This window comes from Polypterus senegalus, chromosome 15 (genome assembly GCF_016835505.1).
Source record: "Polypterus senegalus isolate Bchr_013 chromosome 15, ASM1683550v1, whole genome shotgun sequence".
Lineage (NCBI taxonomy): Eukaryota > Metazoa > Chordata > Cladistia > Polypteriformes > Polypteridae > Polypterus > Polypterus senegalus.
In genome coordinates, this window is record NC_053168.1 from 5,476,143 (window position 1) to 5,497,994 (window position 21,852).

The 21,852-nt window shown below is 42.3% G+C and overlaps 1 protein-coding gene across 1 annotated transcript in view; it reads right to left on the bottom strand.

Moving 5' to 3' along the window:
• Positions 1 to 5,367: 5,367 nt before the first annotated feature.
• The window catches only part of cmtm7 (CKLF-like MARVEL transmembrane domain containing 7), a 48,719-nt gene continuing 32,234 nt past the window's right edge, over positions 5,368 to 21,852 (bottom strand). Inside the window, exons 3-5 of the mRNA XM_039737174.1 lie at positions 21,091 to 21,189; positions 14,927 to 15,005; positions 5,368 to 7,026 (exon numbers count right to left, since the gene is read on the bottom strand). Of these exons, the coding sequence (XP_039593108.1) occupies positions 7,013 to 7,026; positions 14,927 to 15,005; positions 21,091 to 21,189 (192 nt within the window). The 3' untranslated portion in view covers positions 5,368 to 7,012. The remainder of the gene's footprint in view (positions 7,027 to 14,926; positions 15,006 to 21,090; positions 21,190 to 21,852) is intronic.

Here is a 21,852-nt window from a genome sequence, read left to right on the forward strand (position 1 = left end):
CCTGGAAGAGAGAGAGAGAGAGAGAGAGAGAGATGGTACCTCCCTCTCGGGACATTAGAGGGCAGCCTCCCCTAACTCCCCCGGTTTACAAGCTCAACCCTATTGGGGGCCCATGGCCACGGAGCCACGGACTGCAGCACTTCCACCACACCAGGAAGTGCTGCAGGAAGATCATTAGGGAGCACCTGGAGCACATCCAGGTATAATATGAAAGGGAGCCAGAGTCAGGAGGGCAGAGGACAGAGAAGAGAAGGAGTAGGAGAAGGAGAAGAAGAGAAGAGGAAGGACAAGGAGAAGAAGTAGGAGAATGATAACGAGAAGAGAAGAGGAAGGACAAGGAATAGGAGAAGAGAAGGAGTAGAATGAGAACAAGAATAAAAAGAGGAGTAGGAGAATGATAATGAGAAGAGGAAGGACCAGGAGAAGGACAACAGAAAAGAAGGAGAAGGAGACAGAGAAGGAGGATAAGGAGAAGAGAAGAAAAGGAGGAGAAGGAGAAGGAAAGAAAAGAGAAGACTGAGTAACTGTGACTGTCTGGGGGTCACTGTGCTGTGTGTGCTTTGGACTTGTCTGTGTGTCCAGGTGTCTGTCTGTGTGGTCCAGGCCGATCTTCACAGTACATAGAAGTAAAATGTTAGAATAAAATCAAGAAAAAAAAAAAGTTTTCTTTTTCAACTTTTCCACCAAACAAAGGAATGATCTCGTTTCCTTTACATAATAGGTTTGATCTCACTCATTCCATGTGGACCTTCTTAACTTCATCCAACGCTAGTTGTTTTTTTTTTTTTCCTTTCTCTAAAGTCAGGGAACATCCAGTAAGCATAATCCATTAATTTCATTATCCAAAATCTTCTCCATTCCACCTAGAACTCCACAGCCCCTTCATAATCCTGAAGACCTCTCCCAGCATCCTACTTTTTCCAGACCCTGTCTTCCCCAAGATGGTGGCGGATCTCCTCTTTCTTTTCTCTTTTCTACCTTCCTCAGGATGATGAGCTTCCTGTTACACTTTGCATCAACATAAAAGTCCTTCCTGTGATCACATTACCTCTGGCAGTCTTTTCAAAATAAAAGTGTAGCAAAGGAATTGGAGTTTCTTTTATTAGTATTATTAGTACCGAAGAATTTAAATACTAGATATGAGATCAAATAAATTGCAATAATGCATATGCTAACTGGTGTATTGAAACAGAAATCGGCAAAAATAAAAAAAAATAAAAAATTGTATTGTATTGTATTACAAAAGGCAGTTTTGACCAAATGTTTCGCTGCAACCTTGTGTACTGCCAACTAAAACAACTTGATGACGTAATACAGTATATTATATAGGACTATATAAATCGTAGTACCGGACAGATCTAATGTTTAGTTTAGAAAATTAACTTAAATATCAAACGGTAAGCAGTACATAAAAATGTATTTCATGAAAAGCCGGCCCATGACCAGACCAGAGTCCGCGGGCCCACCGGGCATTTCCCAATGCCCTAATGGCCAGTCCACCCCCTGCCTTTACGCGATTCCAGCAGTTTCTATGATGGATGTGTTTCGAACTAACCGTCCTCTGAAGGAAAAATCATTAAAGGGAATTCTCCTTCTGTCAGTTACTTCTTATCATTTAAAAAAAAAAAGAGTTAATAAAAGTGTGCAAGACCCTCCGCCCAAATCAGCTTCTCTAACAGCCATCCATATTTTAAATCCTGGAACTTTTATTTCTTTAGTGTTCACAACCTGCTGATAACAACACAACAACGTTTAAATTCTGCATCACATTTTCACACACAGGATGGAGCTCAAAGTGCTTTACAAGATGACAGAGAAATCAACATGGAGTGCAAGGGAATTACATTACAACCTGACGCCATCTTTTTTCCCCCCTCTGCTGTGGTACAACAAACACAACACATCAGATTTTAATGAGCCCCCCGTTTCAGCTGCAGACTCCAAAACTTTCACTTTTCTCCTTTCCCTGTTTGTGGACACTCAGTAGAGCTTCAGGCAAATAAAAAGGCAACAGGCCTTGACTGTCCACAACTCAACGTCACTTTTATGAAGATTATCTACAGATGTGGACAAATGTGTCGGCCCCCTCACTGAAAAAATGAAAAAGCAATTGTCACCTGTGTACCTGCATGCCTTTGAGATGTCATCGAGTAAAGTAAATCAGGTGTGACAGGAGATCAAGTGCTGCTTCTTCTACAGATATCTTCTAAAATGGCCTGCACACATTTCTCGGGGACCCCTTGAGAAGATCCTCACAAATTTTCTTGAATTCATGTCGTCTTCAGTCATGCAACAGGAGAAGAGGCGTCACTCTGCTGTTTGGTGTTAACATCATGCGTCCCACACTGAACGCGGAACAGAGAAAACGAAGCAGAGACTTGTCTGAGGAGATCAGAAAGACAATGAGAGACACGCATGTGAAAGGCAAAGGCTGGAAGACCACCATCTCCAAGCACCTTGATGTTCCTACAACAACAGTTACAAATATGATGAAGAAGTTGAAGGTCCAAGGCACTGTACACAACATCCCTGGATGTGACGGCAAGAGGAAAACTAACCTCAGAATGGGCAGATGGACAACGAGAATGGCAGACAAAAAGCCAAAGACAACTTCCAAAGAGAGCCAAGCTGAACTCCAAGATCGAGGTCCATCAGTGTCTGATCGCACTTTTTGAGTGTGAAGACCCAGGAGGACTCCATGTAAAGAGGCCAGACGAGAATTTGCTAAAATGCATATCGACAAATCACAATGCTTCTGGGAGAAGGTCCTTTGGACAGGGGAGACAAAACTGGAGCTTGTCGACAAGTCACATCAGCTCGGAGTCCACAGACGACAAAACAAAGCTTTCGAAGAAAGTCAAGCTGAACTCCAAGGTCGAGGTCCATCAGTGTCCAATCGCACTTTCATTGTGAAGACCCAGGAGGACTCCATGTAAAGAGGCCAGACGAGAATTTGCTAAAATGCATATCGACAAATCACAATGCTTCTGGGAGAAGGTCCTTTGGACAGGTGAGACAAAACTGGAGCTTGTCGACAAGTCACATCAGCTCGGAGTCCACAGGCGACAAAACAAAGCTTTCGAAGAAAAGACCAGCAGACCCACAGTGAGACATGGAGGAGGCTCAATTCACATGTTGGGTAGTAGGAACAATGAAATGTCAAGACTATTGAGAAATTCCGGAGCCATACGTTCTGCCCAGTGTCAGGTGCATGGGGTCCTCCAACAGGATAAGGAGCCAAAAACGCAGAGCAGAAAGCGCCTAGGAATGGCCAAAAACAAAACATGTGACAATTCAGAAGTGGCCTTCCATGAGCCTAGATCTGAATCCCATCAAACATCTACAGAAACGAGCTGAAAAATGCAGTCTGGAGAAGACCCTCTTCACGCCCGACACCATTGGAGCAGTTTGCTCAGGAAGAGTTGGGCCAAACGAGTTGCGGACAGGAGCAGAAGACTCGTGGGGACTTCCAGGAATCTCTTGTGTGCAGTGACTGCAGACTCTAAAGGTTAAAGGTCCCATCATTGTTGTCCAGGCCATTTATTTGAAATACTCTGTTGAGTTAAAACTTGAAAGCAGAGTCTGATTTTTGTTGAATAGAGAATCTGCAAAGACGAGTCACAATTACTTTTCAGAGACTATTGTGGGTTCTTCTTTTTTTTTTTTTTGTGGAGGGGTACTAACACATTTGTCCGTGTCTGTAAATAAACTGTTGGAAGTAAAGGAGTGGCACACCAGTTTAAGTCTTCACTCCTACTTTATGGGTAACTAATAGCTGGAGAGAAAGAGAGAAAAAACAAACAAAACACTGACATTAGCCTTCTAATCTCGGAATGAAGATGAATTCCTGTTTGTCCCGTTACTGAAGGCCCGTCAGTTGAACAAACAACTGATAATCAAATGTTTCATATGAATAAGTATTAACTTCAAAAATATTTAAATAAGGATTAAAAAGTCTGGGGATCACATGGGGGTTATTCTTTAATACTAATGAACACAACAAAATGAATCGAATCGTATTTTGGTATTCAGGTAATCGGCCCCTGCTCCTCCGCAAACGTATTTGGACCAGCAATTCTACGATTCTAACCCTGAGACTTGTGTGCTTTCCCCATGTTACCGCAGATCTAAAGTCTAAGGCTACACTCAGAGTGCTCAATTTCCGATTTTTGGCTCAGATCCGATTTGCCGATTTTTGACGGCTCACATTCGGAAGTACAAGTGACCTGCTGTATCGGATTGTAATGCGAACGCGTCAGTCCTCCAAAGCCGCACCAATGCACACACTGATATTTTTGTGCACGAGTCATCTGCGTCACTAACAACCACAACAAAAAAAAAAAAACGTCAGATTTGTGAGACGACTTGTGGGGTTGTGCTGCATTCCGGTTTGAAGTGGGAAGCCGGAGCTTGAGAGTTCCTAGTCAGAATTTTCACCCAGAATGCAAAACCTTAAGTTGAATTTCCAACTCTGGGCTGGTCTGTCAAGTCCGAGTTTGTCTTGACTTCAGATCATTACGTCTCTGGGGTGGGGGTTGATTTGTTTCAAACCTTGTTTTTTTGTAAAACTTGAGTTATTTGTATGGAATGTTATTCGATTTTAATAAAATCAATTTAAAAAAAAAATCGATCCAAAATGGCGACATATGCAAATTAACATCTTTCTGAACAAAAATTTTGAAATGCCTATCAGACTGCTTAGGTGTCCCAATCCCTCCTAATCCATTAACAGCTGTGTTTATTTATTTAGAACAATCCAGACGAGAACAGGCCATTCAGCCCAACAAAGCTCGCCAGTCCTATCCACTTATTTCTTCCAAAAAAACATCAAGTCGAGTTTTGAGGGTCCCTAAAGTCTTACTGTCTACCACACTACTTGGTCGCTTATTCCAAGTGTCTATTGTTCTTTGTGTAAAGAAAAGCTTCCTAATGTTTGTGCGAAATTTCCCCTTCACAAGTTTCCAACTGTGTCCCCGTGTTCTTGATGAGCTCGTTTTAAAGTCACCGTCTCGATCCACTGGACTAATTCTCTTCATAATGTTAAACACTTCACTCAGGTCTCCTCTTCATCTCCTGTAACGGCTCAGCTCTTTTAATCTTTCCTCATCACTTATCCCCTGTAGCCCTGAATCAGCCTAGTCGCTCTTCTCTGGACCTTTTCTAGTGTTTGGTGGACTCCCAGATGGGCTTCAAGTGGAGAAGGACAAACAAACTGTAATCGCCTTCACTTCACTATTAGCACATGGACTTATCCTCCTCAACTGGAAGAATCCTAACCCGCCTCTGTTAAGTCAGTGGGTAACTGATGTTCTATACTACTTGAAATTGGAAAAAAATCTAATTCTCACTTAGAGGATCTGTGCAAAACTTTTTTTAAACCTGGCAGGGCATAATTAATAATATTTTAGAATACGCACTTATATCGGGGGAAAAGACTCCTTTCCCTCTTGACTACACTTAACAGTTTTACTCGGGCTGTCGGCCTTCCTCGCTTTCTCATGGGTGGGGAGTTGATTTGAATTTAGTTTTGTTAAGTTTGACTTGACAGTATGGAATTTTACATTCTTTTAATAAATTCAATAAAAAACAAAAAATAAAAGCCAAAATGGCGACATACACCAAGGGCTTTAATGAAAGCTGTGGTATTAGACCGTTTATTAACACTTCTGCGTCTCACTAAATCAGTCGCACACACACAGCACTGCCCAACGTCTATCCGTGGACTAATTCCTACAATGCTCGGATACACAAAATTCTGCAACTGATATTTATTCTACAACAAAGATTTTCCTGGACGCGTCCATATTGGTTTTACCGGAACGCAATTAACTCGGATGTGATGTCATTCCCAACTCCAACACCTGAGACTTCCAAGGTAAATAGAACGCAGCATTAAAACTGACAAAATGGACACACAAATAGCTAGTGTGTGCATCGTACTTGGCTCTGGAGGACGGCAGACAGTTCATCGGCTGTACGTGATTGGGTCGAGAAGGTGGGAAAAAAACCAAAAAGCCATACGGCTCACTTTTGCTGTTTTCGCAGCCATTGCTGGTATTGCTATACCAAGAGATGTGCGAGTATGAGAAAGGAGCCATCAATGGTGGGACTGTGACTGATGTCATAGATGTGGCTTGACGCTACTGTTGTCTTGTTGCACTGCTGGTGATAAATGATGACAACAGCAATCATCCCACACGTACCAGCCAATGAACCACATTCTGACCATTTTTATGCATATCGCGTGGCGACGCATCGGATAACGTATCTGATCTGAGACCACATATGAAAGCGACTCAAATCTAATTTTAAAAGATGTCATAGCTGTTGCTCTCCACCACTGTTGTTTTATTGGACGGCTGGTGCTAAGTGATGACAACAGCGCTCAGCCCAAGCCTACTAGCTAACAAACTATGTGAATTTTATTCCAACCATTCTTATTCATGTCGGATACGTATCTGATCCAGGACCACATATGAAAGTGACTCAGATCTGATAGCATTTTGTGTCCATACAGCCCTGAAAACATCAGATTTGTGTCACATTAAGGCAAAAAAAACAAAATAAATCGGACCCCCGAACATGCCAATGTGAACGTAAACAAAGCAGTTCATGAAAACTGAAATCCCATGGTGGTCACTGAATTTGGGATATTACAATTAAATGTTGTGGAATTTTACCCCTTTTCTAGGAGCTTTTATATTACACATGTAAATTACAAACTTTTTTTTAATTATGAAAATAAAAAGTTAAAAAACGTTTTAAAAAAACTAAGACTTAAAAAATAAAACATTGTAAACATCCACTCAGGCAACTTCAAATAACACAGTCCAAAGGAAGACGCTAATCTTCTTTGGTGATTTTTAACATTGCACAGCATATAAAAAAGTATTAAAAATAAAACACTCAAAAATAAATCAGTATGCTTCAGGTCACTTCCAACAAAGTAGTGGAAAATGAAAACCCCACGCCTAGGGAGCGATCCTTCCAGTCCCCATCTTTGGCAAAACAGTTAAGCTGTGGTATCTGCAAAAGAGTAAAAGTACAAACGTTTAAAAAACTGTAAAAAAACAAAAACTGGTATTGACAATTAAAAAGAAGCTTTTGGAAAAAAATACTTCAACACATTAGCACAACATACCGGACATGGCCCACCCGGCGCTCAGCCCCGTACTTTGGCATGGTCTCAAATATCCGAGAAGAACCTACTGTGATAGCCCTGTCTGTCTGTCCGTGTAAAACAAGGGGATCTCAAACTCCGGTCCTGGAGGGCCACAGTGGCTGCAGGTTTTCATTCTAACCCTTATCTTAACTCTTTGAGGGCTGAAATATTTTTTTCCAAAAAACTCACACAAAGCAATGGTGTCACCCATAAATCAACAAAAAAAGTCTGATGCTATGTACTGCAGCTGCTGTCGTCAGTAGTTCAGCATGCCTGGCAGCAGTGGGAGGGCGGTGGATGGCCTCGATGGCCAGCAGGACTGTGCAGTGGCCTTCTGCCGGGCTGTCTTTGTATGGCAGGTGGGCAGCGGTGGCAGTCGCAGTGTGACACAATCTGGTTTGTACCTCTTTGTCATTATAAGTGGCGGTCCTCCCAGGCGAACGTTGCTGTGGAACATCAACTACACAAATGTGTTCAGCACCACGATTAGCTGATGCTGGTACCTCACTTCTGTTCTCGATTTCCATCTCCTGATCACTTGCAGCAGAATCGGAGTCCAGCAAGTCAGATTCCGATTCAGCGATAACATGTAAAACGTCATCCACCGAGTTATTTTGCTTTGCACATTCACTTTGGTCACTCGCCAGATGTCGATGCCATTTTAAAGGTTGTTTGCTCTTTGCAATTCATGCACATGCAGGGAACCGAGGTCAAATCAACAAAGCTAACTTTCCTTCTAGCAAAGAGAGTTGAACTAAAATGAAACAGCAAGATTTGTCACAGATTACAGCCGATCACCGTCCTCTACCCTTGAATTTCGACAAAAGTCTACATCCACCCTGAGAGAATAATTTGTGACCTGTTTTTGTTGCTCATTAACTTCTTTTGAATTCATTTTAATTGACTTGTTTTTTAAAATTTTGTTCCCCTGAATTTCTTCATCGTTCCTCTTAATTGCTTCATTTCTTTCCTTAAACAGAAATGAAATGTGAAGTGAGTGAGCCAACAGAAGACCAACTCAGTCAGGCCCTCAAACTCCAACCAATTTCACTCCAACCAGTTGCTTCTGCTGTAGGAAAACGTCCCCTTCACCTAATGCAGTGGTTCGCAGTGGCTGCAGGTTTTCATTCTAACCCTTTTGTTAATTGGTGACCAATTTTTGCTGCTAATTAACTCTTTCATCCTTCATTTTAATTAAATTGTTTTTTTTTAAGATTTGCTCCTCTGAATTGCTTCTTTTCTTTCCTTAAACAGAAATGAAATGTGAAGTAAATGAGCCAACAGAAGACCAACTCAGTCAGGCCCTCAAACTCTAACCAATCTCACTCCAACCAGTTGTTTAATCAGGCGCAGAGTCTCGTTGTTAATTAATCCCGTTCTTTAATTCCATGGCTTGTTGCCTCTCTCATTGTGTAATAGCAGACATTTGTGATATTGCTGATTTTCTCTTTTCTACAAGCACTTGTCAAATGTTTTGTGGACCTGAGCAGATCAACATTTCTTGAGACCTCCACCCTTTTTATTTCCAGACATTGTATGATGGTCACATTTTGCTGGTCCTGTCTTGATTCCTTTTGTATCTCATTATTGTCTGACTGTTAATTAAGGAAAAAGAAACAATTGTGTCTGAGTCTTCGAGAGGAAGTCAGTTACAATGAATTCAAAAGAAGGTAATTAGCAGCAAAAACAGGACAATAATTAAGAAAAGGGTGAAGAATGAAAACCTGCAACCACTGTGGCCCCTCCTGCATTGGAGTTTTGCGATTCCTGGCATAAAACAACTTGGCCCCCAATAGACAGGTTTGGTTAAGATTTGTCACATTTTATCTTTAAAGAAAATTGTCAGAACAGTTGAGTTTTCCTGGAGATGTCTCGAAAAACAGATCGTGCTGTACAATGTTGTGAGAAGATCCTACTGAGACGGCCCCATCTGTCTGTCCGCATGAAACTCGGCCCACTGCAGTTGTTGAAATCGGACACACTTATTCTTTCAAGAAATTTGTTACGATTTTCATTGAGAAATCTCAAACAGATCACACCATACAAAGTTTTGAAAGTTCAAAATCTCACATTGAAACGCACTGCCAAATCTGCAAACTCGTCTTAAAACAGAGACATGTTCTGGGCAACTTTAACCACAAATTTCTTTACGGTTTCAAATTTATACTGACAATGGTTATAACCAAGTTGTATATTTTGTATGTTTTGCTCTTTTACTCGGCCCCCAGGCTGCTCAGAAATCCAATACGCCGATGGGAAAAAGGCAAGCACGCATGTATAAGCGACTCAAACAGCAGCAACCTTCTTCTGGTGCTTTAAGTAAGTTAACCATTGTCTTCTTCTTTCGGCTGCTCCCATTAGGGGTCACCACCGCAGATCATCTGTCTCCATATCTTCCTGTCCTTGTCATCTTGTTCTGTCACCCCCATCACCTGCATGTCCTCTCTCACCACATCCATAAACCTTCTCTTAAGCTTTCCTCTTATCCTCTTACCTGGCAGCTCTATCCTTAGCACCCTTCTCTCATTATACCCCTCATCTCTCCTCTGCACATGTCCAAACCAGCGCAATCTCGCCTTTCTGACTTTGTCTTCCAACCACCCAACCTGAGCTGACTCTCTAATGTCCTAATTTCTAATCCTGTCCATCTTCATCACACCCAATGCAAATCTTAACATCTTTAACTCTGCCACCTCCAGCTTCTGGTCAGTGCCACCGTCTCTAGCCCATATAACATAGCTGGTCTCACTACCGTCCTGTAGACCTTCCCTTTCACTCTTGCTGATACCCGTCTGTCACCAATCACTCCTGACACTCTTCTTCACCCACTCCACTCTGCCTGCACTCTCTTCTTTACTTCTCTTCCACAATCCCCATTACTCTGTACTGTTGATCCCAAGTATTTAAAGTCATCCACCTTCGTCAACTCTCCTCCCTCATCCTCAGCATTCCTCTGACCTCCCTTTCATTCACACACATGTATTCTGTCTTGGTGGTCCCACTGACCTTCATTCCTCTCCTCTCCTCCTCATATCTCCACCTCTTCAGGGTCTCCTCAGCCTGCTCCCTACAATTACTACAGATCACAATGTCATCAGCAAACATCACAGTCCACGGGGACTCCTGTCTAATCTCGTCTGTCAACCTGTCCATCACCATTACAATTACAAAAGAACTCAGAGCCGATCCCTGATGTAATCCCACCTCCGACACTCCTACCGCAGACCTCACCACGGTCACACTTCCCTCGTACATATCCTGTACCACTCATATACTTCTCTGCCACTCCCGACTTCCTCATACAATACCACAGCTCCTCTTGAGGCACACTGTCATATGCTTTCTCCAGGTCCACAAAGATGCAATGCAACTCCTTCTGGCCTCCTCTAAACTTCTCCATCAACATCCTCAGAGCAAACATCTCATCTGTGGTGCTCTTTCTTGGCATGAAACCATCCTGTTGCTCACTAATCATCACCTCACTTCTTATCTGAGCTTCCACTACTCTTTCCCATAACTTCATGCTGTGGCTCATCAGTTTTATTCCCCTGTAATTACTACAGTCCTGCACATCCCCCTTATTCTTAAATATTGGCACCAGTACACGTCTTCTCTGCTCCTCAGGCATCCTCTCACTTTCCAAGATTCCACTAAACAATCTGATTTAAAAACACCACTGCCATCTCTCCTAAACACCTCCATGCTTCCACAGGTGTATCACCTGGACCAGCGGCCCTTCCATTTTTCATCCTCTTCATAGCTGTCTTTACTTCCTCCTTGCTAATCTGTTGCACTTCCTGATTCACTATCTCAACATCATCCAACCTTCTCTCTCTCTCATTCTCTTCATTCATCAGCCTCTCAAAGTTCTCTAAATGTCGGTTAGCCATAAAAGTACAAAAAGTCCCTCTCATGTTAAGGCATGGACTCCAAAAGTGTCCTGTGGTATTATCCGGCACCAAGATGTTAGCAGCATGTTGTAAGGTCTGAAGTGGGGTGTCAATAGATCAGACTGTTTGTTCCAGCACAGCCCACAGATGTTTGATTGGATTAAGGTCTGGGGAATATGGAGGCCAAGTCAACACCTTGAACTCGTTGTCTTGTTCCACAAACCATTCCTGAATAGGTTTTGCTGTGTAGCTGGGTGCATTATTCTACCAAAAGAGGCCACTGAAACAATATGTAGGTAGGTGGTACATGCCAAAGTAAAATCCAAATGAATGCCAGGACACAAGGTTTCCCTGCAGAACATTGTCCAAAGCATCACATTGCCTCTGTCGATCTGCCTTCTTCCCATAGTGCACCCTGCTGCATTCTTTTCCCCAGGTTAAACGACGCAGACTCACCCAGCCATCTACATGATCTAAAAGAAAACGTGATTCATCAGACCAGGTCACCTTCTTCCACTGCTCCATGGTCCAGTTCTGACTCTGAGGTGCCCACTATAGGTCAAATAAACATGGAATGTTCTTTTGCGGGATTGCACCATTGTTGAATGATGCTCCATAGTGAGATTTCTTTGGGACAAGGGAGTGAAACCTGCTGAAATTCACCAAAGGATGCTGGCTCATTATGGAAGTGAAAACAGCAAGACTCAACTCAAATGTTTAAAGCAGGAAGATCAACGCAACGACACTCAACCTGGTTGAGCATCAACATCGCACACAAGCCCATATCGACATGGCGAATGCTTTCATCAGAGAAGACCAATGGATTGATTGCATTGTAGCAAGACTACATAATTTGTCAGGCGGGTTGGCCTACTGGACTGTCCGGCATTATATAATGTGGCTGGGAGGGTGTCAAAGGAATAGCCATTCAAGCACTTCCAGCGTCATGTTGCCATAACAACCAAGCAGGGAAAGGATTTTAAGGCGGGAAGCTTTTCTTTTTAAGGGGAATGACGGATCGAGGAGAGGAGGGAAAAAAGGAAAAGGCAGAAGGCAAGGAGTCGACTATCTGCACTTTAAGAATCTTCAGGATCAGACTTCACCCAGGGACGTCTGCTATTTGTGGGTGGTCACCCCAAAGTTGAATCAGTGTGACGAATCCCCGAGAAGAGGCCAGGGGCTGGTGTTCTCTGGGTGATCCCATTTGGTGAGTAGGACTCATGATTGAGTTTCTTCGGGATAGCCAGCCAGGAAGCCGTTTTCGCCGGACTGTTTTTGTTTCCCTCACTTCATCCTACAGTAGGAACTGTACTGCAGGCTTCTTTGCCGTGTTTATGGACTACGTTAAATCTTTCTTTTTGTGTCTCCGAGATCTGTTCTTTTTTTTTTCCTCTTTAAGTCTGTTTCAAACGAGGGGTTAAGATTTGGCTGCTGGGGATGGCATCTGGGGAAAGGGGTCCCAAAATGAGCACTCAGGCACCGGGCAAGTAAATGTATTAATTGGATTACAATACACACTCAGCAAAAAAAGAAACGTCCCTTTTTCAGGACTGTGTATTTCAACAATAATGTTTTAAAAATCCAAATAACTTTACAGGTCTTCATTGTAAAGGGTTTAAACAATGTTTTCCATGCATGTTCAATTAACCACAATCAATTAATTAACATGCACCTGTGGAATGGTCGTTAAGACCTTAACAGCTTACAGAAAGTAGGCATTTAAAGTCACAGTTATAAAAACGCAGGACACTAAAGAGACTTGTCTACCGACTGTGAAAGATGCCCAGGGTCCCTGCTCATCTGCGTGAACGTGCATTAGGCATGCTGCAGGGAGGCATGAGGACTGCTGATGTGGCTAGGGCAATAAATTGCCATGTCCGCACTGTGAGACGCCTAAGACAGCGCTACAGGGAGACAGGAAGGACAGCTGATCATCCTCGCAGTGGAAGACCATGTGTAACAACATCTGCACAGGATCGGTACATCCGAATATCACACCTGCGTAACAGGTACAGGATGGCCACAACAACTGCCCGAGTCACACCAGGAACACACAATCCCTCCATCAGTGCTCAGACTGTCCGCAATAGGCTGAGAGAGGCTGGACTGAGGGATTGTAGGCCTGTTGTAAGGCAGGTCCTTACCAGACATCACCAGCAACAACGCCGCCTACGGGCACAAACCCACCTTCGCTGGACCAGACAGGAGTTGCAAAAAGTGCTCTTCACTGATGAGTCACGGTTTTGTCTCACCAGGGGTGATGGACGGATTTGTGTTTATCGTCGAAGGAATAAGCGTTACACCGAGGCCTGTACCCTGGAGCGGGATCGGTTTGGATCGATGGCTAGGGCCATTCCCCCCAGTAATGTCCAGGAACTTGCAGGTGCCTTGGTGGAAGAGTGGGGTAACATCTCACAGCAAGAACTGACAAATCTGGTCCAGTCCATGAGGAGGAGATGCACTGCAGTACTTCAAGCAGCTGGTGGCCACACCACATACTGACTGGTACTTTTGATTTTGAGCCTCCCTTCATTCAGGGACACATTGTGAAACATTTTTAGTTTATGTCTTATGGTGTTGACTCTTTTAGTGTTCATACAAATATTTACACATTAAGTTTACTGAAAGTAAAAACAGTTGAAAGTCAGAGGACGTTTCTTTTTTTGCTGAGTATATTTACCAGACCCATTTCCTTCAGATTTTTTGCCAGTTATTTAGGGGTGCGTATAGGGAAGAAGAGGGGCAGAGGACTGAATATGTTAATGCTATTTTATCCTTCAAATATCGTCCACTTCCCTCTTGGGTGGTGAAGTGTAGTAATCGCATCTCATATTGGGCAATTGTTACAGCATTGTCCCCTGCTGCTGCACATTTGACTATCAGCTATGGATCTGCACATGCCATGGCGCATGATGACTTGGGGTGTCAAAGTTTCTACAGATGGGTAAAACACAAGCAAATATCCTTTGGTGAATTTCAGCAGATTTCACTCCCTTTACCCAAAGAAAAGAAAAATCTCACTGGTGCAATCCCACAGCAGAGTGTCCAAGAAAAAGCCCCAAACGCACGTCCGACAGATCAGAAACAGTCTTTGGAAGGCTGATGTGGATGTGTCAGAGACGACTATCTGCAGAAATACAGAGGGGCACACTGCAAGATGCAAGCCGCTAAAACAGAATGGCCAGATTACAGTTTCTGAAAAAAGACTTAAGAGAGCATGCAGAATTCTGGGAAAAACGTCTTGTGGACAGATGAGACAAAGATGAACATCATCAGAGTAATGGTAACACAGATTACCTCATCTGTTAAACATGGTGGTGCTTGGGGTGTTATGGATTTGGCATGAATGGCTGCCACAGGTCCTGACACATTTCTCTTCATTGACAGTGGAACTGCTGACTGCAGTGGCACAATGAATACTGAAGTGTAGAGAAACATCTGATCTGCTCAAGTTCCAGTAGATGTCTCCCAACTCAGTGGATGGCACTTCATCCTATGACAAAATAATGACCCAGACAACACGGGAGCTTGTCAAAGCTACAAAATGGAAAATTCTTGAATGGCCAAGCAGTCACTTGAGTTAAATCCAATTGAGCAGGCCTTCCATATGCTGAAGGGAAAGCTTAAGGGGACAAGACCCCCCCAAAACAAGCAGGAGCTGAAGATGGCTGCATTAGAGGCTTGGCAGATCATCACCAGAGAAGACCCTCAGCACCAGCTGATGTAGATGAATGGCAGACTTCAAGCAATCGTTACATGTGAGAGACATGTGACAAAGTCCTAAATATGACAACGGCTTTAACAGACCTGCCATGAATGAATCAATTCATAGCAATTAAAATAACACCAACTATCACTGCAAGGGATTATTTACCTGTTGGAGTATTAAATGTGGTTTTAAATGACAAAAGGAGGGTCATGAATAACAGCAAGGAAGAAAAAAATCCAAAGACCTGTTAAAAAAAGAAAAAAATAATAATTACAAATGACTTCACCATCAACCACAAGGTGTGTACAGGCCATATATCCCATTGTTAAGGCTGCATATATATATATATATATATATATATATATATATATATATATATATATACACTCACCTAAAGGATTATTAGGAACACCTGTTCAATTTCTCATTAATGCAATTATCTAATCAACCAATCACATGGCAGTTGCTTCAATGCATTTAGGGGTGTGGTCCTGGTCAAGACAATCTCCTGAACTCCAAACTGAATGTCAGAATGGGAAAGAAAGGTGATTTAAGCAATTTGAGCGTGGCATGGTTGTTGGTGCCAGACGGGCGGTCTGAGTATTTCACAGTCTGCTCAGTTACTGGGATTTTCACGCACAACCATTTCTAGGGTTTACAAAGAATGGTGTGAAAAGGGAAAAACATCCAGTATCGCGGCAGTCCTGTGGCGAAAATGTCTTGTTGATGCTAGAGGTCAGAGGAGAATGAATGGGCCGACTGATTCAAGCTGATAGAAGAGCAACTTTGACTGAAATAACCACTCGTTACAACCGAGGTATGCAGCAAAGCATTTGTGAAGCCACAACACGCACAACCTTGAGGCGGATGGGCTACAACAGCAGAAGACCCCACCGGGTACCACTCATCTCCACTACAAATAGGAAAAAGAGGCTACAATTTGCACAAGCTCACCAAAATTGGACAGTTGAAGACTGGAAAAATGTTGCCTGGTCTGATGAGTCTCGATTTCTGTTGAGACATTTAAATGGTAGAGTCAGAATTTGGCGTAAACAGAATGAGAACATGGATCCATCATGCCTTGTTACCACTGTGCAGGCTGGTGGTGGTGGTGTAATGGTGTGGGGGATGTTTTCTTGGCACACTTTAGGCCCCTTAGTGCCAATTGGGCATCGTTTTTAAATGCCACGAGCTACCTGAGCATTGTTTCTGACCATGTCCATCCCTTCATGACCACCATGTACCCATCCTCTGATGGCTACTTCCAGCAGGATAATGCACCATGTCGCAAAGCTCGAATCATTTCAAATTGGTTTCTTGAACATGACAATGAGTTCACTGTACTAAAATGGCCCCCACAGTCACCAGATCTCAACCCAACAGAGCATCTTTGGGATGTGGTGGAACGGGAGCTTGGTGCCCTGGATGTGCATCCCACAAATCTCCATCAACTGCAAGATGCTATCCTATCAATATGGGCCAACATTTGTAAAGAATGCTTTCAGCACCTTGTTGAATCAATGCCACGTAGAATTAAGGCAGTTCTGAAGGCGAAAGAGGGTCAAACACCGTATTAGTATGGGGTACCTAATAATCCTTTAGGTGATTGTATATATATATATATAAAATATATATATAATTAGTACAATGGGTATAGAAACGAATCCCCCCATATTGAAATATTCCCATTTTTTTTGCTTTACAGCCTTAAATGAAAACACACAAACCAATGTTTTTTTCCAGCTTTACTTACTCAATGCAATCTACAACGTTCAAATGAAAGATATCACAGCTACAGTTCAGAAGAATTAAAAAAAAAATCAAAAACAAGAAATCCTGAAATGAATAAAGGACCCTCCCTCCTAAACTCAGTCAGGTGTCAGTGCCCCCCATCTCCATTGCGGTTACTGGCTTCCTTCCACCTCTGATCAGTTGTAATGAGTGTGATTAGTGAAGTTGTTCCTGGTCCATTCATTCCCTTCCTTGGTAGTACAACTGACAGTAAACATCTGACTATGGGTGGCAGGCCACTTTCAAAAGATCTCAGAGATAGAGTTGTGGACAGACATAAGGCAGGAGATGGAGACAAACAAATCTCAAAGGCTTTATCAATCCCAAAGAGCTCAGTAAAGTCCATAATAAAGAAGTGGCGAGTGTTTGGAACTACTAGGACCCTCCCTGGATGGAAGAGCAAGGAGGAAACTGAAAAGAGAGGCAACTAAGAGGCCAACTTTGAAGGAGTTACAGGATTCGATGGCAAAGAGTGGTCATTGTGTGCATGTGACAATTTCACAAGCACGTCACAATTCTGGTTTGTTCGAGAGGGTCTCAAGGAAAAAGCCACTTCTCAAGAAAGATCACATTAAGGCTCGTTTGGGCTTTGCCAGAATGCACCTTAAAGATTCTGATGCCAAGTGGAAAAACGTCTTATGGTCAGATGAGACCAAAATCGAATTATTTGGCCTCAATACCAAACGGTACACCAATGCAGCTCACCCTCCACAACACACCATGCCTACAGTAAAGCATGGAAGTGGCAGCATCCTGTTGTGGGAGGCCTGGGGCTCTCGTTAAGGTGGACTCTCGATTTTCCGACCACTCATTGTGTATTCAAACCTAACATTTTCACTTCATATGTGAAATTCTTTACATTTACTGACATTAAATTTCATCCTCCACAAATCTGCCCAAGCCTGTCTGCTATCCAAGTCCTTCTTTAATGATATAACGGATTCCAAATGATCTGCTAATCCACCTACCTTGGTATCATCTGCAAACTTAACCAGCTTGTTATTTATATTCCTATCTAAATCATTTATATTTATATTAAAAATAGCAGTGGTCCCAGCACTGCCCCCTATTGGCCACCACTCTTAACATCAGCCAATTCTGATGAGGTTCCTTGCAACATCACCCTCTGCTTCCTGTGTCTGAGGCAATTCTGCACCCATCTAAAATCCTCACCCTGACCTCCCACTTCTTTTAGTTTAATGTCCACCCTTTCATGTGGCACCTCATCATTATATTATACGGGATTGTCCTTGGAATGCTGCGCACTATGATTAAGCTTTTTGGTAAGCGGTTACTCACAGAAAGTAATGGCTACACAGGAAAGAGTAAGCACTAAAAGAGTAAAAGGAAACAGAAAACAATGCAAAACAAATTACTCCCTAAGTGTGGTCAACAGTGGAAGTGAACTCTGTTTAACCTTAAACTATGTAGCAAAAAAATAAAGGAAGCAGTGGTATGTAATGCTGGTGAAGTAGGCAGAATAAAGACGAGCTGAACTGCTGCAACTCCTCTTTGACGGCTGACTTCGATTAAGAACTCATTTTCCTAGAAAGGGACTTGCTGGCAACGCAGCATATGATTAGTTTGACTCACAATTCATTTTATTAAGGGAACAGAATGACTTCATACCAGTAGGACTTACACCTCACATTATGAAGAAGACATTTATGATACTGGTCCTGGACTATAGGAGTCCTTTTTGTGAAAGACCTCCTGGTCCCACCTGCAGGTTGCCTATCGGACAAAGACTGGAGTGGGAGGTGCAATCACCTACCTGCTACGCTAGGCTTACTCCCACGTGGATAAACTTGGCAAAACCGTGAGTACCTTTTGTGAGAATTTGATCTTCAAACCTGAAGAAATCAGGTTTGGTCACAAGGTCCAAGTTTTCTTGGTAAGGCCAGAATATGAGTGAATATTTCGTAGGCTACTCAAAACGTTTATTTTGGGACATGGTAAGGATAGAACCCGCGACCTGTTGATTATGAGTCAGTAGCTCTTACCGCTGTACTACCAAAGCAGTCGTGACAATGATGTACACCAACCCAATTTCTTTTTCTTCGGTTATAGTCTTGAATAAAAGCGCACTTGTTCTATTTGTACATTTTGTGAAAATGCTTATTTGACATTTGGACTTCAGTCTTCACACAGACTAGTCGTTAGACTAAAACATGAAAACAGTTTGTCTTTTATGTATGTGTTCAACATTTCTGTTATGCTACATTTACATAGATCTTTGTAGACACGGAACACACATGAAATGCATGTGTTCCAAATAATAATATATTATTTACCGTCTACAGCTCCCGGTACCTCACACCCGGATAAACAAGGCTTGAGCTGCGATAGTTTTTTGCCGTTTCTGCAGTGGTAGGGCAATAGGATAGCAGGCTGCTTGCTGCTTGTGCAGATCGACACATTTACAAGACAAAAGACGCTGACGGAGTGGTGCGAACAGATTTAAGGTGGGCCGGGATTACGAGTTTTTTCGTAGGCTTTGGTAATTCTAGTGTTAAAGAAAGCTGTGGCTTGGTTCCTCAAGTTTAAAGACATACTGCTGCACTTAAAGACAAAGACGATTCAACTTGAATTCAGTCAATCTGAAAGTAACCAGTAAAACAAAAACATATGGAGCACATGGAAAGGTACAAACTGACCTTGGAACCAAACCAGATTTCCCTAAATCAGAATCAGAGCTTATCCATCTCAGTCAACTAGAAGACTTTCTAGAAGAATTAAAGCTTTAAAGAAAAATGCATGCTGTAAAAAACAAAAAAAAAAACCAGTCAAATCTTTAAACTGGACCCGATCATACAAGATGGAACACTGAGAGAGCTGGAGGAGTTTTTGTGAGCATTTGAAAGTCTACTGAGAGTTCCTTGGACTTCAAGGCCTGGCTTTTGTCATGACATGCCATGGGAATTGTGGGACCTTCTATGCATAGGTCCATGTGTGCAGATTTAAAAATGGCACTCAACTCAATTTACGAAAGGTGGATTCTAATCAAGTTCTACATGCATCTTAAGGAGAATTATAACAAACAAGCAAAGATATGCTGGGCCAGCTAAGAGGAAAATGACTATTTATTCATGTTATCATATGTCTCCCGAAGCTGATTTTTCTCAATAGAGAGTCCTGGTGCGCACAGGCCAACAGCAAAACAAGAATGGGATGGTCACCTTTCGCAATGCAAACCACATTCACCTGCCCTCCACTTCACTATTTGCCCCTGATGTATGAAGTCACTGGATGTGAAAGAAAACCAGTGTCTGCGTGGGTTTCCTCCCAGTGCTCCCGGTTCCTCCCACAGTCCAAAGACATGCAGGTTGGGTGCATTGATGATCCTAAATTGTCCCTACAGGGTGCTTGGTGTGTGTGTGCCCTACCCGAGGTTTGTTTCCTGCCTTGCGCCCTGTGTTGGCTGGGATTGGCTCCAGCAGACCCCCATGACCCTGTGTTAGGATATAGCGGGTTGGATAATGGATGGATGTGTGTAATGAATCTATATAACATATGCGTTTCACTTTTTGAATTGCATTACTGAAATAAATGAACTTTTCGATTATATTCTAATTTATTGAGATACACCTGTAATGCGTTATCCCCAAAGACATGCAGCAGGTTAACATTATTCAATAAATCTAAACTGGGCCCGTGCATAGGTGACTAAGCCTTGACATGAAATGGTGCCTTGCCAAGTGAAACCTCCTGCCTCGCATCTGATGCTGCCGAGATTGGCTCTGGCTCCCTGTGACTTTCAATTGAATTAAGTAAGTCGGAAGATGCTTTATGTTATATAAAACACCAAATAATATCTAATAAAACCCCATATAGTACTGTATGTATTTGTGAACTTTAGCCTAATATCGATCGGTCACTCAATTTTTCATTATCATTTTCAAGAAATAAAAAGATGAAATATAATGAGTAATTAAATTGAAGGCTGTATAATTATCTGAATTCTTTCCAGTTCGTCAGATCTAGTTTATTTCTGAAATCTTGCTGATCTTTAGCCCTCAGGCCACAGTTTGCTCTTCCGTGGTTTTCTCCAAACTGCTGAGGTATCAAATTTCAGGGTAGGTAAACAGCAAGACATATTTAAGAGCTGCAATGGAAAGATGTCTTCTGGCCTTAATATTTTGAAGAGCTACAGTTGTGCTTGAAAATTTGTGAACCCTTTAGAATTTTCTATATTTCTGCATAAATATGACCTAAAATATCATCAGATTTTCACTCAAGTCCTAAAAGTAGATAAAGAGAAACCAGTTAAACAAATGAGACAAAAATATTATACTTGGTCATTTATTTACTAAGGAAAATGATTGAATATTACATATTTGTGAGTGGCATGGAAGTGTACCTTTGAGGACCCTGCGTTTGAAAGAGTTGGCCCAAAAGTGAAGAACTTCCAATGTGTAGGATCATTTAAAAGTTGAAAATAATGTTCATTGTAATAATATTTTAAAATTCATATATAAAAATATGACATTATTGTCATGTGTGTGCAAAAAACAAGCAACTTGTAAAATTGAACTCACCGCAGCTGCAATAAGTGCTGGATACTTAATAGGATTCACTGCTGCCACGAGTGAGGAGATTAGGGTCAGCAAGGTCCCAAGGATGTAGTGCACGTATTCCTTCAAAAAAGAAAAAACAAAAAAAAATCAGAATTTCATAAAATTCTTTCCTGCTAAACTGCACTCAAATGTTCATTTTTATTCATTTGTAATAATATATAGTACATTTCATTAATTGCAAGGCACACTTATTTCCAACTTTTTATATCTTTGAAATCAGAGGGTATCTTACAACTAAAGCTGTCTTAAGGCTATTTCACTTCAGACGACTTTGACTCACAGCCTTTATTTACGTAATCTTAGTCAGTCGGAGGCAGCTGGCAGCGCGCTCCCGTAAAGCTCATCGTCTAATGTGACAAACCCCATGATTGAGACCAACTAGTCTGCGAAACTGCCTTTCTCTTTAGTCGGAGAGGTGGGCTCTTTGCGTGAAACGGTTGAGAACCAATGAGTGTTCAGTTGGAAGTACAACGCACAGTGATGAGGAATAAGGAGCACGCAAATTATGAACCTCTCAAATAGGAGAGAAGCCTGTAGCAGTCGCAGTGACGCTAAGAATCACACAATTGAACGGATGGTGATTTGTTTTTGATGAAGACTCCAGGAACGCACCCAGCACATACACACAGTCACTCACTCACAGAGACATACTGTAGTTAAGACAACAGATTAACACCTCTCATATAATATGCTACCGTGGCTGTCTGCTTGTCTGTCCAGGAT